Source organism: Amblyraja radiata, chromosome 10, assembly GCF_010909765.2.
Source record: "Amblyraja radiata isolate CabotCenter1 chromosome 10, sAmbRad1.1.pri, whole genome shotgun sequence".
Lineage (NCBI taxonomy): Eukaryota > Metazoa > Chordata > Chondrichthyes > Rajiformes > Rajidae > Amblyraja > Amblyraja radiata.
The window spans coordinates 49,596,527-49,617,436 of NC_045965.1; the positions used below are offsets into that span (position 1 = coordinate 49,596,527).

The window sequence follows — 20,910 nt, forward strand, 5'->3', positions numbered from 1 at the left end:
GGAAGATAATGGGATCAAAAATATCACACCAACACTTTATGGGCCTGTCCTACTTAGGCTATTTTAGGCGATTGCCGGCGACTTTCATAGTCGTAGCAGGTCGCTGAAAAACTGGCGACTGAACCCCCCTTCGACATAACATTTGAAATAGAATCATTACTTTAACAACAACAAAAATGAAGACAGCACCAGGGACAACCTACATCACTTGGCGACAACGTACGTCACCTGGTGACAACCTACTTTAACCTGGTGACAACTATGACAGCACCGACGTCAGGAGAAGTCAAGCTACGCTCATTGGCGTCAAACCCACTGTCGCCGACTGTCTCCGAAAATTTTTCAACATGTTGAAAATCCAGCGGCGTCCAGAAACACTCCACAACTCTTTGGGTGACTGAGGAGACTATTCACGACCATACAGGCGGCACCCCGGCGACCATGTGGTGACAGCCTAGTCGCCTAAAAAAATCGCCTAAGTGGGACAGGCCCGTTACTTTCTGAGACTTTTTTGCATCAAAATACAGAATGGTTGCCTTGGACAGAGTGATATAGGTCATCTGTGCAGTAAATGGACTGTATGGTTTGGGCTTGGTTTTAGAAAGTTACATTTCCACTGAACATCAGCTATAGACAATTGTTTACTCATTTACCAGATTTCACTGGCTCTTTGGAAAAAAAATCCTCAAAAACCTGTGGCCTGCTCGTGGTAACAGTCCTCCAGCTTCAGCTGAAACTCTGCCTCGTGAAGTGATCCTTTATCTTGCACAAGCAATATCTTATTTATCAAAGATTAACTCCGCATATACTCCACTGTGCCAGTTTTGCCAGTAAAGGTGAACAAATTCCAACCTCGTTCTAGTCAGTGATTCTCAGAAAATGTCCATCAGAAAATTTCACATGCAATATGTTTCTTTCAAAAATGTTAATGGTTTAGCTCCATGAGAACGATCGTTAGGGTTTATTTAATAAACTTCTTGCCATTCATACACGTCTAGGTCTGTTTGCTCCCATCTCTCATCAACTGGCCTCCAATTCCATGCTGCTCAATCTCGGTAATGACCGACATGTGTTTGAAATCGCTGGGTTTATGGTTGAATGCTTCCACCAGATTGATGATCCTTTGGCAGTCTGTGGCGTAGAATAGCTGTGCTTCATTGGCCAGACACTGTGCGTCTTGTGCACTCTAAGTCAGAAATACAAGGTTGAGCAAATTGTGTTATTTAAGCATCATAATGTAGTTCCCATTTTTAAAAATATGACCTAAGTTATAATTGCACAAGTTTCTCAGGACAGTAGCTTGGGCCCATCCACCATCAGCTGCTTTAATGATCTTTCTTAATTTGTAACATTAGTGGCTGAGATTTTCTTACAAAATTAAACTGCATGGCGGCATGCAACGAGACCTCAATGACATTTTGGCATGGAGTAATATTTATAAAATTTATAATTAATGCTCATTTTCTCATGACGTGATGGTAGATTTAAAATCTCTTCACCACACTGGAGGAACAACATTAAAAACAATTCAAGAAGACAGCTCACCACGCACTTCCCAGGGGAAATTAGCCAGAGGCAATAAATGCTGCTTTGCCAATTATGCCACCATACTTAAAAAGAAATAAAATAAAAATCTTAGGACACTAACATTTACATTCTTTCCAAACCACACCATTGTTTAGATTAGTAAAAAAATGTATAGCATTCAAAAATAGCATTCTTTATAACTTCTGAAGATATAACTTAGATGTCAATACACCGTTATCCTTTTATCAGTATTTTATTTAGTTTACCTTTAATCTCCAAAGTCCAATTTCTCTTTGAAACGCTGATTTGCTGTATAACAGCGCAGTTTGCATACTGTCTGTTCCACACAACTTGTACAGTCTACCCAATCACAGCTGTAGTAAACCGCAAACAAAAGTGTTGCCCTTGTGGCTTTTTTAAAATTTGATCCCAATTTTGGAAAGACAGTCTTTTGCAGCTTTTTTGGGGGGGGGAGGGGGGGGTAAAAAGAAAATTAGGTTAGATACTAAATAGGACTGAAAAGTATCCAGCAGCGCCATCTGTGGGAGATTACTTCAAGTACTACAAGAACATTTACTCATTCCTCAGGGTCTGTTTTCTAGCACCGTGAAGATGTACTGGAGTACAGTGGAAGTAGGAATACATTTTTTTAATAATAAAACTCTGCTCAATACTAATGCATGTGGGTCAAGAATAGGTCTTTTTTTTTCCACCAACACATCACATGCACTATCACAGAAACAGAAGTTTACAGTCAAGAGGAATATAATTCATCCCCATGCTGGCCAGTAAAAGGAAGCCAGGCAAACATCACCACCTAGCTGTCATTATATCCCTGCAAGTTGCAGCACCTCAGGAGTTCATCGATGTGCATTTCAATGCAATGAGACTTTCTATCACTGCTATTCATTTTGAGTGCCACACACCTGCAATTCAATAGTTTTAAAAGAATGTTTCCTCAATCCATCTCTGTTACCTTTCAGATTATTACCGTAATTAATTCGCACCTGCAATGGCACAGCTCAGAGTCGCTGCCTCACAATGCCAGAGGTCCAGGTTCAATCCTGACCTCAGTTGCTGAATGTTTTGCACATTCTTTTCGTGACCACCCGGGTTTCCCTCAGGTGCTCAGATCTCCCCCCACGTCCCATAGGTGTGCGAGTTAGTGGGTTAACTGATCACTGTAAGTTGCCCTCTGCGAGCGGGTGAATTGAAGTGTTTGATGAGAATGTAATGAACATTTTTTTAAAGGGATTAATCTAGGATTTAGTTGTCATGGCCTTGAAGGACTGAAGGCCTTGTTTCCATGCTGCATCTCTCTATGTGTAGGAAGGAACTGCAGATGCTTGTTTACACCGGAGATAGACACAAAATGCTGGAGTAACTCAGCGGGACAGGCAGCATCTCTGGAGAAGGTATGGGTGACGTTTCAAGTCGAGGAAAGAAGGGTCTGGACAAGAAACGTCACCCATTCCTTCTCTCCAGAGATGCTGCCTGTCCCGTTGGGTTACTCCAGCATTTTGTGTGCATCTCTCTATGCCCCATAGCCCTAGTTTCTAAATTCTCTGAATAAATTCTGTTCACTATCTGATTCTCACATTTTTAGACACATATCTCCATGTGGCAGGCTCCACATTATATAGTTAAACCGCAAATGTGATAATTCCCCTAATACTCAAATGAAAGCCCCAGGGATTATTAGTTCTATACAATTTTATCCCTATCTAGTCTTAACCAGATAACTATCAATTCCACTCACAACCAGAAATTCATAAAAGAATTGCCTTAGCAACCACAATATTGGAGAATGTCATGCTAAATATTTTTTTTTTTTTTTTTGAAAATATTTTTATTGGAGATAGGTACATAACCAATTACATCATTACAGTCTTACATTTTTAAATTGATAATATTGTCAATTATTATTACATTGTCTCCAATACTTTTTGCCTTTTTTTTTTTTTTTAAACTAGATAGAACTAAAGAGATAGATGAAGTAAAGAAAGAAAAGAAAGAGAAGAAAAAAAAAAAAAAAAAAAAAAGAAAAAAAAGGAAAAAGATAGTTAAAGATGAATGGAAAAATTTATTAAAATAAAAAAGACTTCATTCGAGATATATTCGTACATTTCAGAGTATAGTATTTCATCCATTCTTTAGCCCGCGTGCTAGTCAGGTTCCTGTGTTGAACCATTCTGACCCTTTAAGTAATCAATAAAAGGAGACCATGTTCCAACGAATAATTCCTGTTTGTCCAACAGGGAAAATCTGATTCTTTCCACGTTTAAGGTCTCCGTCATTTCTATAATCCACATTTTGATTGTGGGGGCCGTAGGGCCTTTCCAAAATTTTAGAATTAATTTCTTTCCTGTTATTAAACTATAATCAATAAAGTTTCTTTGTGTTGTTCTAAGTGTTTGATTTAATTCTAATATTCCGAGTATTATTAATTTTGGATCTGGGTCCAATTGTGTGTTGGTTACTTTAGATATTATACTAAAAATATTTACCCAGAATTTTTAAATTTTTATACAGTTTGCAAACATATGAGATAATGTAGCTTCTAAATGTTGACATTTATCACATATAGGTGAGATATGTTGAAAAATTTTATGTAGTTTTGTTTTTGAATAATGTAACCTATGTATTACTTTAAATTGTATTAGAGAATGTCTGGCGTTTAGTGAACACTGATGTATGTGTTGCAAACTTTCTTCCCAAGTATCTTTCGTTATTACTTGATTTAATTCTTTTTCCCATGTTTGTCTGTGTAAGTCCGTCGAAGGAATGTCACTGTCTAATAAGATATTATATATATAAGATATTAATTTTTCTGTATTAGGATGTTTGTTCCAACATTCATCAAGAATTTCTGAATTTCTAATTCGAAAATTTTGGGAGTTCGATTTTACATAATCTCTAAATTGAAGATATTTGAAATAATCATTTCCTCGAAGTCCATAAGTCTGTTGCAATTCCTGAAATGTCAGAAAAGTGCCTTCCTTGTAAAGTTGTCCCATATTTTTAATTCCATAATTCTTCCATTGTGTAAAACCCCCGTCCAACCATGAAGGCTTAAACAAAGGATTATTCACAATTGGAAGAAAAAGTGATAAATTATCTAATTTTAATGTCTTTTTTAATTGTTTCCAAATTCGTATAGCACTAAATATTATAGGGTTTTCCCTATAAATTTTTTTGTTTAATTTAGACGTAGTAAATAATATCGAACCGATATCAAAAGGTAAACAATCTTCCTTTTCCATTTTTAACCAGTCTGGTTGATGATCTATTTCTTCCAACCAGAAATTCATATTTTTAATGTTAACTGCCCAGAAATAAAACAAAAAATTGGGTAAAACCAAGCCTCCATTTATTTTTGATTTACACAAATGTCTTTTGTTTATCCTATGATTCTTATAATCCCCATGCTAAATATTTAATAACACATTTGAAAAAAAAACATACATCTTACCAGAAAGGTTGTGTCAATTTCTGCAGTAAGAAGCACAATGCCCTTTTCCTTCTGAAGATCAGGGTAATGATATATTACAAGCTGGCTTGGTGAATTCTCGCCCAAAGACTGCAAAGCAAAAAGGCAATCATGGGGCAGAGAACCAAGAGGTTCTTTTCACACCTTGAACAATAGATGCACAATCTATACACAGACAATACACCAGTGCCTCTTGTAGCCCTCAGAATACATTGCCAGCAGCGACGTCACTAATGGAATCGGCACTAGAAGGGGTCATTATAAAAGGGAGAGAAGTGTTTTGCTGCTGTGCCAGAAACCTAGTCGAGGACTCAGCCCCCCAATGTTGCTACCACAACAGTGGAACGATTAAAGAGATCTCATCACTTCATGGCTCATGTGTGGAGCAAGCAACCAAGGCAACATGCAATGGCTGCCTGCGAGGGCTAAAACTGGGCGGGATAGCCGCTCAATGCTGAGTTGGGGACACGGGGCTCTACCCAGACAAGCACGGAGATTGCGCACCATTGCTGAGACTGGCAGCAGCTGCACCATTGGGCAAACAAATTGTTGGATCCTACAGTCTCTCTTATCACCTCTTGGAAGCTGCTGGGGCCTGTGACCACCATTGTGCTTGTGTAATCTCTGGGGTGTGGAGAGCTACACAGCCAAATGATGAGATGTAAGACCACAGGAAGTCACTTTTGGTCCTGATCCAATCTGGCTTCTATGTCATGCCCCGGGTGTAGCCCAGAGTCCACATTTCAGCGATGGGAAGCCGAGTGATGTCCCAGACTGCCACGAACACCAGTCCTTCTGGGCAAGCATTGCCTGCTGCTGCCAAACCCCAGTAATGTTCCTTTCAGGGTGTCGACCACGGAGCAGCCTCAAATTTCACATCTCAACACAGTCCGTCAGGGATAATCCAGGACCAATGGCCGCGGCACTTCTGCAAATGATCTTCCGAGATCATTCCACACAGACGTGCAGTGTTGAGATCATGATTTCATTACTGCGGGAACATCAGTGCAGGACAGGGCATCACATCAGATTCCCGGTATAACAGTGAGTATATATCCCTTTCAATACAAGTTAGTCCAAGTGGCAGTGAAGATGGGGGTCATGCAATAAGGGGTAGTGCATTAATAAGAACAGAAAATGCTGGAAATACCTAGCAGGTTAGCCTGTTCTGTAGGGAAGTTTTATATGTAAAACTTTGTTTCTGTTTCTCATCCCACAGATTTATCCCGAGTATTTCCAGCACTTTCCGTTTTTATTTTAGATTTCCTGTATCTGCTTTAAAAAAAAAACTGTAAAAGTATGAAATGGCATAGCCATTGAGTGAACTACATCTGTATGCTGTGATGCTAAAGTTGTGATGAGTGGGTGACGTTGTATAGGTTGGCCGGTTGACATGCATTCAGCAGGATGAAATATACAAATGGAAAAAAAAAAAAAATGGGGGCTGGGGAAGAAGTGGGAGGGAGAAGAGGGTAATCGTAAATGGCTGGTCGTGAGAAACACGTTATTTGATGTTGGAGAAATCAACAGTATCCTGCAGGCTCCAGCATATTCCCAGATGAAAAATGAGATGCTGCTCCTCCAGCCTATATTGCCCTCATTGTAGTAATGTAGGAGGCCATTGGCCCCAAAGTCAGAGTGGGAACGGGATGGGGAATTAGAATACAGGCAACCAGAAGCTCAGCATTGCTCTTGAGGACAGGGCATAGATGCTCTACAAAGCACTCTGCCAATTATTGTTTGGTCTCTGTGCTGTAGCGCAGAACATTTGTGAACACTAGATCATAAGATCATAAGTGATAGGAGCAGAATTAGGCCATTCAGCCCATCAAGTCTACTCCGCCATTCAATCATGGCTGATCAATCTAGTAGATTCTGATCAATCTAACCCCATTCTCCCGCCTTCTCCTCATAATCTCTGACACCCGTACCAATCAAGAATCTATCTATCTCTGCCTTAAATATATCCACTGACTCGGCCTCCACAGCCTTCTGTGGCAAACAATTTCACAGATTCACCACCCTCTGACTAAATAAATTAATTTACTGCACGTATGCAGTACTATTGGATTGGAAGAAGTTCAAGTGGATCATTTCCTTATCTGAAGGACAGTTTGGGTCCTTGGATGATAGGAAGGGAAAGCGTGAAAGGGCGGATACTGCAGTTCCTGCATTTTCGTGGGAAAATGCCTTTCAAAGAAGAATAATAGAAGTTGGAAGAGTACACCAGGAAGATTGTTCCCGATGTTGGGGAAGTCCAGAACAAGGGGGTCACAGTTTAAGGATAAAGGGGAAATCTTTTAGGACTGAGATGAGAAAAACATTTTTACACAGAGAATTGTGAATCTCTGGAATTCTCTGCCACAGAATGTAGTTGAGGCCAGTTCATTGGCTATATTTAAGAGGGAGTAAGATGTGGCCCTTGTGGCTAAAGGGATCAGGGGGTATGGAGAGAAAGCAGGTACAGGATACTGAGTTGGATGATCAGCCATGATCATATTGAATGGCGGTGCAGGCTCGAAGGGCCGAATGGCCTACTCCTGCACCTATTTTCTATGTTTCTATGAATGGCTAAAGGATCGATCACTTCCAAAAGCTTAATGAGGAGGGGAATAGAGGTGATTGTGGTGGAATCTTGTTGGAGCAGGTGGAAAGAGCAAGAGCACAGACTGGTGGGGTTGAAGGTGAGGACCATGTGAAAAGGGGTGAGAGCCTTGATGTTGTCTACAATGGAAGAGAGAGCCAAGGTTCAGGAAAATATCTTAATGGTACCAGATTCCCATTCTTTTAATGTTCTAAAAGGGCAGGTTGTTGCGAGTAACTGTAATAGACCATGTTACATGGAAACAAGCTTTATCATTAACAGATTGTTAACACACGAACAGTGCACAATAACGTGCTTTCTCTAACTTCAGTTTAATACTCTGAAGTGTGTCTTAAACATTCAGTCACATACCTGAACATTTATTAATGAGGAAAAATGAAGCTCAGTTGCAGACCACTGACCCACAAAGAACTCATAGCCCGTTTCTCTCGGCAAAGCATAAAGGAACTGCAACGAGAACAGTTTGATTATAAATAGCAACTAAATTAGAAATATTCTGCAGAGATATCTATTTTGTGGCATGGAACATATTTCAACACAAACAAATTAGCCTGAATAATTTGAGAGGGCAAATCGTGCCATCAAGGCTGCTTCTGCAAGTTAGCTGGAAGGATATTTGTCATAAACTGGAGTAACTCAGTGGGTCAAGCAGCATCTCTGGAGAAAAGGGAATAGGTGACATTTCAGTTCGAGACCCACGACACCCATCTCTTTTCTCCAGAGATGCTACCTGACCCGCTGAGTTACTCCAGTATTTTGTGTCCATCTTTAGTGTAAACTGTAAATCTGTAATTCCTTGCTACATATTTTTTGTCATGTTTTGCTCTAAAGTGCTGAGGAGTCTGGGGTTCAAGACTAATCTGTAGACCCAGACTGAACAAACCTTTGAAAATGGGTTGCATCACAGAACACTAGATAATGAGACCAATGGAAAAGTGCATCCTGATTAAAGGATTGCTTCTGAATATGAATTAGGCTCACCAACTGCTCCATTAGTTGATATAAAAAGCACAATATTGCTTAGGCTTAAATACATTCCCATATTAGATGAGAATCTGCCAAAACAACTACTGCACAACTAGTGGGGATACAAAATGAATCTTTGATATATGGTCTCAGACACATATTTAAAATACAGCCCCCCCCCCCCCCCCAACTCCCTTTTCTCCCTCTTATATCATTCCAGCTGATATCACTCTCCTGAACCGAGTTAAAATGGAGTTTGGTTTAAAATATTGTTTATCTGTTCTTACTCAGGTGCAAATGTATGTTTGTCCTTCTCTCTTGCCAAATCCAGGTCTTTAAACATAATTGGCAGGTCTTTGTGTTGGGCATTGATTTCTTCAATTTTTGGAATCATTTTACAAATTGACCACAAGAAACAAAAACTAAGACTTCTATTGAAACCATAACTGAATATGCGAGTTAAATAATCTTTCTACAATTCAAATACTTGGTTATATTTTATAGCAATATTCAGAGATCCTATTATGCTGACATTGAACTGCAGTGTTTACTCACCATGGGACATTTCTGGGACCTGCTGCGCATCAGCTCAAACGTTGCACCCTTTCAAGAAAAAATGTCTATTACAAAATATGGTAATTTTAAAAGATAACATTAATTATTTATCCCTTAATCCTTATATCAAGGTCATACTCACAGGAACCACTGCTGAGATTGTATTCTTTGAAGCAAAATACATATTCCAGATCTGAAAACATAAATGTGAACGGTGCAAATCAAGGACAACTCAAGGTTTAAATAACATTTGAAAGGAGCAGAAAATCTTGCTTCAACATTCAAACCAACATACACACAACTTTCCAACCCTTTTTTTCAGTCAACACACATTCACATGCTTTGTAATAAATTGGCCCAATGTGCATACTCTTACCTGCACAATTGATTAAATTTTCAAAGTGAAAGAAAATGGCAGAGAGGGAACCAGATACACGCTCTGGTCAAAATATTGCAGATTATCAATGCTTTCTCAGATTCAGATTCAGATTCAACTTTAATTGTCATTGTCAGTGTACAGTACAGAGACAACGAAATGCAGTTAGCATCTCCCTGGAAGAGCGACATAGAATATGATTTCAATAAATAAATCTATTTACATGCATACAGTCATAGACTTCTTTTTTCCTGTGGGAGGAGTGTCTGGGGGGGGGGGGGGGGGGGGGGGTGATTGCCAGTCACCGAGGTACATTGTTGAGTAGAGTGACAGCCGCAGGGAAGAAGCTGTTCCTGGACCTGCTGGTCCGGCAACGGAGAGACCTGTAGCGCCTCCCGGATGGTAGGAGGGTAAACAGTCCATGGTTGGGGTGAGAGCAGTCCTTGGCGATGCTGAGCGCCCTCCGCAGACAATGCTTGCTTTGGACAGACTCAATGGAGGGGAGCGAGGAACCGGTGATGCGTTGGGCAATTTTCACCACCCTCTGCAGTGCTTTCCGGTCGGAGACAGAGCAGTTGCCATACCATACTGTGATACAGTTGGTAAGGATACTCTCGATGGTGCAGCGGTAGAAGTTCACCAGGATCTGAGGAGACAGATGGACCTTCTTCAGTCTCCTCAGGAAGAAGAGACGCTGGTGAGCCTTCTTGACCAGAGTTGAGGTATTGTGGGTCCAAGAGAGGTCATTGGAGATGTTGACCCCCAGGAACCTGAAGCTGGAAACACGTTCCACCTCCGTCCTGTTGATGTAGATGGGGGTGTGCGTGCCGCCCCTAGACTTCCTGAAGTCTACAATGAGCTCCTTGGTCTTCTTGGAGTTAAGGGCCAGGTTGTTGTCAGCGCACCATGCTGATAGGAGCTGGACCTCCTCCCTATAGGCCGACTCATCGTTGTTGCTGATGAGGCCAATCACCGTTGTATCATCTGCATACTTGATGATGGTGTTAGTACCATGTACAGGTGTGCAGTCGTAGGTGAAGAGGGAGTAGAGGAGGGGGCTCAGCACACAGCCCTGTGGAACGCCGGTGTTCAGGGTGAGGGTTGAAGAGGTGTGCTTGTCTAACCTAACAGACTGGGGTCTGTTGGTTAGAAAGTCCAGTATCCAGTTGCAGAGGGAGGGGTCGATGCCCAGGTTACCAAGTTTGGTGATCAGTTTAGAGGGTATAATGGTGTTGAATGCTGAGTTGTAATTGATGAACAGCATTCTTATGTAAGTGTCTTTGTTGTCAAGGTGGGAGAGGGCGGAGTGAAGTGCCGTTGAGATGGCATCCTCCGTACTCCTATTCTTGCGGTAGGCAAACTGATAGGGATCCAATGTAGGCAGCCTTTGAAGTGTGCCAGGACCAGCCTCTCGAAGCACTTGGTGATGATGGGGGCAAGTGCAACTGGGCGGAAGTCGTTGAGGCTTGCCGCAGTGGAGTGTTTTGGCACTGGCACGATGGAGGTGGTTTTAAGGCACGTGGGGGTAACTGCTTGGGCAAGTGACAGGTTGAAGATGTCAGTCCAGACGTCTGTCAGCTGTGCAGCACTAGCCCTGAGGACGTGTCCGGGAATGTCGTCAGGGCCAGCAGCGTTACGTGCATTAGTCCTACTCAGTGTCACGTACACGTCGTAGGGGGTGAGTGTGAGGGGTTGGTGATCAGCAGGGAGCACAGCCTTGATGGCTGTCTCTAGATTGTCCCTGTCGAAGCGGCCATAGAAGTGGTTAAGCTCCTCAAGGAAGGAGGCGTCGCTGGATGTGGGGGTGGTGTTGGTGGGTCTATAGTCCGTGATGGCCTGGATGCCTTGCCACATGCGTCGGGGGTCGGAGTTGTTGTTGAAGTGCTCCTCAATCCTGAGCTTATGGCAGTGCTTGGCCTTCTTGATGCCCCTCTTCAGGTTAGCCCTGGATGAACTGTAGGCTCGAGCATAGCCTGACCTGAAAGCGGAGTCCCGTGCTTTCAGCAGTAGCCTGACCTCGCTGTTCATCCATGGCTCTGATTCGGGAATATGGTCACCCGTTTGAGGGAGGTGACACTATTGAGGGTGGAGTTTATAAAGTCCAGAACAGAGGATGTGTAGGAATCAATGTCCGTGTGGGAGTCAAGGGTGGCCTGGGCTGCAAACGCCTTCCAGTCAGTGTTTCCAAAACACTGCTGAAGTGTAGAGTCCGCTTCCTCTGACCAGACTTTAACTGTCCTCACAGTGGGTTTAACCCGTCTGATGAGTGGGGAGTACTTAGGGAGCAGGAACAATGAGAGGTGATCAGACTGACCAAGGTGGGGGAAGGGGACAGCTTTGTAAGCTTCAGCCATGTTAGTGTAGACTTTGTCCAGTGTCTTGTCTTCTCTAGTGGGGAAGGATACATGTTGGTGGAATTTGGGGAGTACAGTCTTCAGGTTGGAGTGATTGAAGTCACCCACAACAATGAAGGCTGCCTCGGGGTTGTGCGTCTGTTGTTTGCTAATGGCAGTACGCAGCTCTTTCATTGCAAGCTTGGCATTAGCATCAGGAGGGATATAGGCTGCAGTCACAACAGTGGAGGTGAACTCTCTGGGCAGATAGAACGTGCTATGGCCTTGAAACATTACATTTTACAGGCAAAGAAAGTTTTTTGTCACCTCAATTGAGAACATTTGTTTTAATTTAACTCTGAAATGTGAGAAAGCATACATTTGCTATCTACTAATCCTCAATGAAAATAGTGAATTTAGATTTAGGCCAAGGAATTAATTAGCTGTTAATGGAACAACTCAAAACACACACTAGCTAAATTCGCATGTGAGAATAAGCCATGAGACATGAACACAGAATGAGATTAGTGCCTAATAATTATGCCTTCAAGAAATATTCCATTAAGTAAAAAGAGACTAGTGGGGGCCAAAGAAATACTTACTTCAGTCACATTAGTTTCTACCAACAGTATGGAAACTCCAACCCAAAACGTCACCGATCCATGTTCTCCAGTGATGTTGCATGATGTGCTGAGCACTTTGTGTTTTTTATTATGATCATTAAACTTGAATCTCAAAGTTATCCCCCATCAGTATTTTCCCTCAAACTATGTTAGGGTGTATAACTGGTTAACAAATTCATAACCACAGGACTATTATAACATCAAAAGGTAAGTTAGATTGACCTTGTTGTTTTCTTGACTAGCAAATCCTCTCCCTCTATAAGAGGAATGGGAGAAATAGGCAGAGCTGTAGATCTTTCAGCACCTCAAGCTAACCAAACAGGTCTAATTCCTATCACCAACTTCCTGACGGACAGGAAGCAGCATGTCAGGCTGGGAAAGCACATCTCGGACCCGCAGACCCTCAGCATAGGAGCACCGCAAGGCTGCGTACTCTCCCCTCTCCTTTACTCTCTCTACACCAACGACTGGACCTCCACAGACTCCTCTGTCTAGCTTCTCAAGTTTGCGGATGACACAACCCTGATTGGACTGATCCAGGATGGGGAGGAATCTGCCTACAGACAGGAAGTGACACAGCTGGCGTCCTGGTGCCTTCGTAACAACCTGAAGCTCAATGGTCTTAAGACAGTGGAATTGATAGTAGACTTTAGGAGAGCTCCCCCTCCCCTCACCCCACTCACCATCAACAACGCGATGGTCACATCTGTGGAGTATTTTAAGTTCCTTGGAATCATCTTCTCCAAGGACCTTAAATGGGGGCCACCATCGACTCCACAGTCAAAAAGGCCCAACAGAGGATGTGCTTCCTGCGGCAGCTGAGGAAGTATAATTTGCCACAGGCAAGATTGGTCCAATTCTATACGGCCATCGTAGAGTCTGTCGTCACCTTCTCCATCATGGTCTGGTTTGGCTCAGCGAATCATTTGATCAGCTGAGAAGGTTGTTGGCTGCAATCTTCCCCCATTGATGAACTGTACACTGCAAGAGCCAGGAAGCAAGCGGGTAAGATCATCTCTGACCCCACTCACCCTGGCCACAAACTCCTTGATGCACTTCCCTCTGGAAGGCGACTCCGGACTGTCAAAGCCTCCACAGCCAGACATAAAAATAGTTTTTTTTCCCCTCGAGTAATAGCTCTACTCAATAACTAAAAGTCTGTAGCCTCATTTTGCTCTGGTATTTCATTTCATTCACATGTTTAAACTATAATGTTTTATTCTTAATGTTCTATGTTTTATTCTTAATTGTTTATTGTATGTCGTGTTGTTACTTGTGAGCGGAGCATGAAGGCAAATTCCTTGTATGTGTACATACTTGGCCAATAAACGTATTCATTCATTCATTCATTCATTCATTTCTTACTCAGCTTGGCAGACTGGTTACAGAGAAAACAATCCCCCTGATTGTGACCCCTTACTCCTTGATTAGGACGGAAATGAAGAGACGTTTCTTGACTTTTTCAAATTCTCTGGAGGCTCAGTTGTGGCTCACTCAAATCAAGAGTTATTGATTTCTAGATATTAAACGAATTGAGAGATACAAGCACAGTTCAGAAAAATGGTGGTGAGATGCTCTGCTATGAGCAGGCATGAAGGGTTGAATGGCCTACCCTTCCTCCTATTTATTGTATTCTTATCCCCACCAAATCACAAATGGTGATTCCATTAGGTACATTAGATTCTATTTACGTTGAATTTACAGAAGTTGAATATATTTAATTGATCTTTTTAATCATTAGAAAATGCATCCCCTTTTGCATCAGGATTCCACACCAGGATCAGAATTCTGTACTAGGAGTGTGGCTAAAATATAAGCAGTGTTTCAATGATACAAGAGATAATGCTCATTAGTGATTGGCAGACAAGAAAGTGATTGTCGCTTTAATTTTAACGGATGATTTCCTTCTTAAATACTCACCTGCGCTATTTCATCTGGATTTTTATCTTTCACCATACTCAGATTGATTATTGATTGTAGCGTCTGTAGCACAAAGGAAAATAACTCAATAAACCTCGGTCAAATCAGCTCAAAGGCAAAATAAAGGATACTACTGAAGCTGGAAATGTTGAGCAATATTTGCACATAGTAATCAAGAGCAATTACTTCACATTTCGGGCTGACAGGTTTTGGAATAATTTAGTAAAGGAGATCTTGCACGAAGCATCGATATAAAAACAATCTAACTGCAACAAAAAATCTATTTTCAAATTTAACAACAAGGCATTTTTTAAATTGCAATTTTCTAGGTAGTATCCGTGACTTAAACATAAATATCTACTAATCTATGAAAGAGCCTAGAGAATTTTTCAGTGTTGCTTTGGAAAACAATGCATTTCTACTCATTATGGAATGAGGAAAATTCACATCCCCACATTGTTACCAAGCATATACAAATGCTTGAGAGGTTTAAACTTACAATTGCATTATAAATATCAATACAGCAGCAATCCAGTTCAATTTTACAATTCCAAGGTGAACATCGACTTACCAACTAATGAAATCTTGCATAATTTCACAACAAAATCAAAACAGTTGCAGGTTACTTAAAGGGCAAATTGCAACAATCATGGTTTAAATTGCAAACAGATTGAAATGTTGCAACTAAATCTCATGGTTGAAGCAACAAGACGGTAGTTGCTGAGCTATTACCACCTCTAGCTTTATTTACAATTGCCAATGATCTGCAATTCTACATGGAACAGTGTGTCAAACATTTCCTACCTTATCTTCAGCGAAACCATTTCTCTTCCCAGATGCTCTTTCACCGAGTTGTTTTGACTGAATAAAAATAAAATGCAACAACAATTCCTAACCAACCGATCCAGAATCACTTACCCACTAAACATTCAAGTCTTGAAGACATTTACAAAGATCCCATAAATAGTCAAGTAAATGGTATTCTAATTAATTGGACTTTCGATATACCTCTGATACATATACCTATTGTTTGCAATTTTAATTCTACAAAAGGGATTTAAAGTCTAGGAACACAACATTATTCTGAAAAATGTATTTCATAAATGAAACCCCATATTGCATTATTAAAGCCCTGAACGGATGCCACTGTGAGATGATGGTAACATTATCCTGACTAGTTGCATCATGGTCAAGTATGGCAATTCCAGAGCACTGGAACACAAAAGGCTGCGGAGAGTTGTTGGCTCAGCCCAATCACTGCAAAATCTCCTCAAGGTATGCCTACTTTGAAGAAGTTCTCCTCCTTTCTCTGATGAGAGTTCTGCAACATCCTCTCTCGCTGCACCCGCCTCTGTGATTCTTCCTGCTACTTTTTTGCATCTTTCATTCGTTTGTTCTATATCTCGCTATATTACTGTCTATATCTATGGTTTCCCTTACCCTGACTCTCAGGTTGAAGAAGGGTCTCGACCCGAAATGTCACCTATCCCTTTTCTACACAGATATTGTCTGACCCGCTGAGATAATCCAGCTTTTTGTGTCTATCTCGGGTTATAAACAGGATCTGCAGTTTTTCCCTACATATTCTGTCTGCTCCACTGCAAAATCTCTTCAAGGTATACTTACTTTGAAGAAGTTCTAGCTCCGATGAGTTCTGCAACATCCTCTCTCACTGCACCCCATCTGTGATTCTTCCTCTACTTTTTTGCATATCTTTTATTCATTTGTTCTTTATCTTTCCATATCACCGTCTATTTATCTCGTTTCCCTTTCCCGTGACTCTCACTAGAACGTCAACTATCCCTTTTTTCCAGAGATGCAGTCTCACCCGCTGAGTTACTCCAGCTTTATGAGTCTATCTTCAGTTTAAACCAGTATCTGCAGTTCCTTGCTACACAATTTTAATCAGATCCTGTGTTTCTGGAAGCTGAGCGTAAAACCCAGCAACAAATTATTATTAGTAAAAAGGATTCTAAAAAACGAACATGCAGAATCCAAAAAGAAGTAACCTTGCTACAACTTAGTTTGTAAGTTCAGTTGCTGCCAGCAGAGGGCTCCAATTGACAGACAAATAAGGAAGAGAGAGGTATAAACTATGGTCTGGATTTAGCGGGCAGGAGTGCAGGTGTGGCATTAGCCCCGACCTTGAAGGTAGCTGCGTACAATGACCCTTGCAATCTCTGGACGTGGAGTTCACCATTCGTGACATCAGCTCTGGGGATCCCTGGTCTCGGGTGGCAATTATGTCATCAGTTTGGCTTAGCAATCAATTGCAATTGATACCCGCATTGTGAGGAAAATAAAATATATATATATATATTGGAATGTGTAAAATAAAAACACATGAAATTAAGTTAGAAACTCAAATAATAAATGCATTTTAAAAACTAATGAACATTTTAAAAGCATCAATCATAAAAAAAATTGAAGACATTTTGAGATCATAGAAGTATAAACATATTGTAATTTGCATTCAAAAGTTGATTCTCAACTCCTGTAACAGAATGTTCAGGATTTATTTCTTAAGTGGTGAGAATAGTATGGAAATACCAAAGATAGACACAGTGCTGGAGTCTCGACCTGAAAAGTCACCCATTCCTATTTTCCAGAGATGCTGCCAGTCCCACTGAGTTATTCCAGCATTTTGTGTCTATCTTCGGTTTAAACCAGCATCTGCAGTTCCTTCCAACACAAATGCTAGAGTAACTCAGCAGGTCAGGCAGCATCTCTGGAGAAATAGGATGGGTAACATTTTGGGTCAGGACCCTTCTTCAAGACGTTACTCCAGCACTTTGTGTCTATCTTTGGTAGGAACCAGCTTCTATGCACCCTTGTATCTACAGTTTGGAAAAATCCTTTCTTTTCAGCTTACACATTCTGAAACAGGGCAAGCTGTGGAGGGAAGGAAATTACTGACAGTAATTTTTGGATTTAAGTCTTGGACCGTGCATTTGTACTTTCCAGAAATTGTTGAATGTTTTGCAGCTTAACGTCAATGGACACTCAGCGTATCAACAACATTATAACTGGAAAAATCCAAACCAATGTAGATGATTTCAACAGTTCTTGAGAATTCTTAGAAAATGCAGAGAAGTATCTTTTTTTCTATAGGTTAGTGCCAATAAAACGACAGCATTATAGAACATAAGAAACAGAAACTTGTTCCCTTAAGTCTGTCATGCCATTCCACAAGATCACGGCTAGCTCATATATATTAAAAATTACCTTTGCAGACTGTATCATTTGCCATTTAATAAAATTAGGGTTTAAATAACAATCAGCATATAACCTCATTCTATTAGTATCCAAAAGTTCAGATTTTTGAATGTACTCAACAACTGAGCATTTCAGAGGAAGATTTGCAGTTAGGAACTATTCCCTTCAGTCCTAACAGCCCAACCACCTATCCTGGAATAATGCCTGTTGTGATCCAGATTCTCAAGACAGATTGGCATTGGAAGATATTGGATTCTACAATGAAGCCAAGCACCTCATTCTTCTGAACTCCTGTGAGAAGTATATTCTACAGGACTTCTCATAGAGCATCTCACCATTCACTAAATATTGATAATCATTCTTGCAACTCGATACTATAGATATTGCCTCTTCAAAGCCATATAGAATGTCAGCAAAATACCTTGGCATAAATAACAAACCTGCACATGTTAATACTGCCATACAGATGCTCACCTTCTCTTCCATATGTTTGACAAATTCACCCTGATTTGAACATCCCAGCGGCTGCCTCTTAACTTCTTCTTTCTTTGTCATACGGGCCTCATATTCATCTGGTTTTGTGCTACAATTTAAAAAAAAACAAAACTAATTGCACAAAGAAAATGGGAAGAAATAAGTCTAAAGATTGGAAGAAGGCACCTACGAAAGATAAACTAAAATATCTAGAAAGATAAATTAAAGGTCAAGTTCAAGTTCACATTTATTGCCACATGCATCAATTAAAGTACGGTGGAACATGCAGCCATACAAACAAAAGAGCACAATACACAATAGAATATAACATGAACATCCACCACAGTGGAATCAACTTCTTCACTGTGGTGGAAGGCAATAACTTTGTCAGTCCTCCTCCTTTGCTCATCCATGGTCCGGGCCGTAAACCCTCCGCAATCGCCGCTCCGGATGGCCCGATGTACAGGCCCTCTCGTTGGGATGCTCGAAACTCCAACGTCAGGACGGATGGACACTCCGCGGCTTGGAGGTCCCGAATCGGCCACTTCCTACCGGAGACCGGGGCTTCACAATGTTATAGGCTGCAGGCCGGTGGTTGGAGCTCTTAAAGTCCACGCCACGCCCGCGGCTAGAAGCTCCGCAGACCACGGCTTCAGTATGTTATAGGCCGCAGGCCGGCTGTAAAGACCAGAGGACATAGGTTTAAGGTGACGGAGAAAATATTTATTAGGAATCTGAGGGGTAACTTTTTCACACAAAGTGCGGTGGGTGTATTGAACAAGCTGCCAGAGGAGGTAGTTGAGGCTGGGACTATCCCAACGTTTAAGAAACAGTGGACAGGTACATAGATAGAACAGGTTTGGAGGGATATGGACCAAACGCATGCAGGTGGGACATGTTGGGCGGTGTGGGCAAGTTGGGCCGAAGGTTTGTTTCCACACTGTATCACTCTAAGACTCTGTAAATGAAAGATAAACTAAAATACCTTGAAGGTGTTTGAACAAAGGTTGGTCAAGCACCTTCTATCTATCATAAACTCAATGTACCCATGTAATAACCTATCAAAACTGGATTAGGGGGAAAACAACCTAATGTTATTATGAAGTATTCTAAAGAGGCAATAAACGATATAAATGCAAATTGCTATCGGTATAATATGCATCATGATTTTATTGAATGGCAGAACAAACTCAAGGGGCTGATTGATCTACTCCAGCTCCTTTTTCTTATGTCTCAACATTCTTGTGCTGGAGTTTGTAGTCACATTCCAGGAGAAAATTTGATAAAAAGCACCAAGTATTACATTTCAGTAGAAAGAAGGAAAGGGAATACAAACCATAGTGCACAATTCTCAAATGAGTATGGGAATAAAGAGTTAGAAGTATATATATATACACATAAATCATTTAATGTGGCACAGAACGTTAAGAAAGCAGTTAAAAGCATACAGGATGGTATTTATCAATAGAGACAAAATGTATAAGAGATTGGTATTCCCAGTTCTATTTCAATCAGTGTCTGATCAATAGAATCTTGATCAGACACTGATTTAAATAGAACTGGGAATACCAATTTTAGACTGGGCACCATATTTTAGCAAATTTAATAACATTTTAAGAGAGCATACAGAAAAGATTTGGTACTGATCCCTGAGAGAAGGATCTTTGGACAGACTCAGCAAGGACGATGGAATGAATGGGTTTCTTCCATGCTGCAAGTTCAAAATTTGAGGAGATCTGGCATGTCGCGGAATACTCTATCTAACGTTAATAGATGTATGGTGGACATCATACAGACTGGTGGCATCCTGGCCTAGTTCAGAAATTCAAACACTCAAAAAGGAAGAAAGCTGAAAAAAGTGGTGTGCTCCACAAGTATTGATCTCCCCAGCATCGAAAGGATCTACATGAACCACTGCGTCAAGGTGGCAGCAGATATCATCAAAGAACGACCCTGACCACACTCTCTTCTTGCTGCTCCCATCAGAAAGGAGTTATAGGAGTCTGAGGACACTTACTTCCAGGTACAAGAACAGCTTCTCCCTATCAAGTATCAAGCTCTTGGGAGGGATATGGACCAAACATAAGCAAATGGAGCATAAGCTTATATGTGGTATCTTGGTCAGCATGGAAGAGTGTATTCATGACTCTTGAACCACCCTGCATAACGCTAGTCACAACCCAACCTCAACACCAAACCACTACTACTCTGCACCACTGTGATTATTCTATATTTTGTTTTTTGGACTATCATGGACTAGGTTAAATAGAATAACTTATTGTTGTTGCAGCTGATGTGGTTGCAAAGAATGTCATTACTCCGGTTGTTGCCCAAATAAACACTTTCGACACTCTCTTAAAGATTTCGCTAATTTACCATAGTTTTAAGAGTCACGATTCACTTCTGGCACCGTCGCATTCTTCTGCTTTCCTTTGCCTCTGCTCAGAGAGGGGGTCCAGTTTGACCACGATAATGACCATTATTCATTGTACTATCATAATTAGTGGAATCAAGCCTGGATACAGACTGAGATTAATTTTAAACTCCGGCTGGGCGTCGCTTCTCTCACCTCCGCAGCTGCTGGATCTGACTCTGGTACTTGTCATAAAAGGGATTCGCCTGCAAATCTTGCTCCTTCTCGGCCCGGTTTAAATGACCGGATAGGGAGAAAGTGCGTAGGTGGTTGGAAACCACACCGAGCCCCAGAGGGAGTTGACAGCGAGTTCTGACAGCCAGAACCCGGTTGGAGAAGGACCAGAGCTCCCTGGCCGCTGCCATCTTGTCCGGCTCCGCGCACATAACGCGGCACCACAGAGGCAGCGTCT

General features: G+C 41.3%; 1 protein-coding gene across 2 annotated transcripts; it reads right to left on the reverse strand.

The window, feature by feature from the left end:
• Positions 1–625: 625 nt before the first annotated feature.
• atpaf1 (ATP synthase mitochondrial F1 complex assembly factor 1) lies at positions 626–20,899 on the reverse strand. 2 transcript variants are annotated; one of them, XM_033028802.1, is made up of 9 exons: positions 20,655–20,899; positions 18,086–18,194; positions 15,200–15,256; positions 14,396–14,458; positions 9,286–9,336; positions 9,144–9,191; positions 7,974–8,069; positions 5,000–5,107; positions 626–1,186 (listed from the first exon to the last, which is right to left on the reverse strand). In XM_033028802.1, the coding sequence occupies exons 1-9, from the start codon at positions 20,882–20,884 to the stop codon at positions 995–997; spliced, it is 954 nt and encodes a 317-aa protein (XP_032884693.1). In that variant the 5' UTR covers positions 20,885–20,899; the 3' UTR covers positions 626–994. The 2 variants fall into 2 exon arrangements, with proteins under 2 accessions (XP_032884693.1, XP_032884694.1); XM_033028803.1 differs by lacking the exon at positions 20,655–20,899 and adding an exon at positions 20,462–20,648.
• Positions 20,900–20,910: the final 11 nt, after the last annotated feature.

What these genes read in the sequence shown, in the direction of transcription:
- atpaf1 (XM_033028802.1), bottom strand. Translation starts at nt 20,884, where the DNA reads ATGTGCGCGGAGCCGGACAAGATGGCAGCGGCCAGGGAGCTCTGGTCC. An exon ending in CAATCTCAGCAGTGGTTCCT is followed by an intron (nt 9,192 to 9,285) that starts GTGAGTATGACC and finishes TTTTCTTGAAAG; the next exon opens with GGTGCAACGTTTGAGCTGAT. An exon ending in CCTCATTAATAAATGTTCAG is followed by an intron (nt 5,108 to 7,973) that starts GTATGTGACTGA and finishes TTTGCTTTGCAG; the next exon opens with TCTTTGGGCGAGAATTCACC.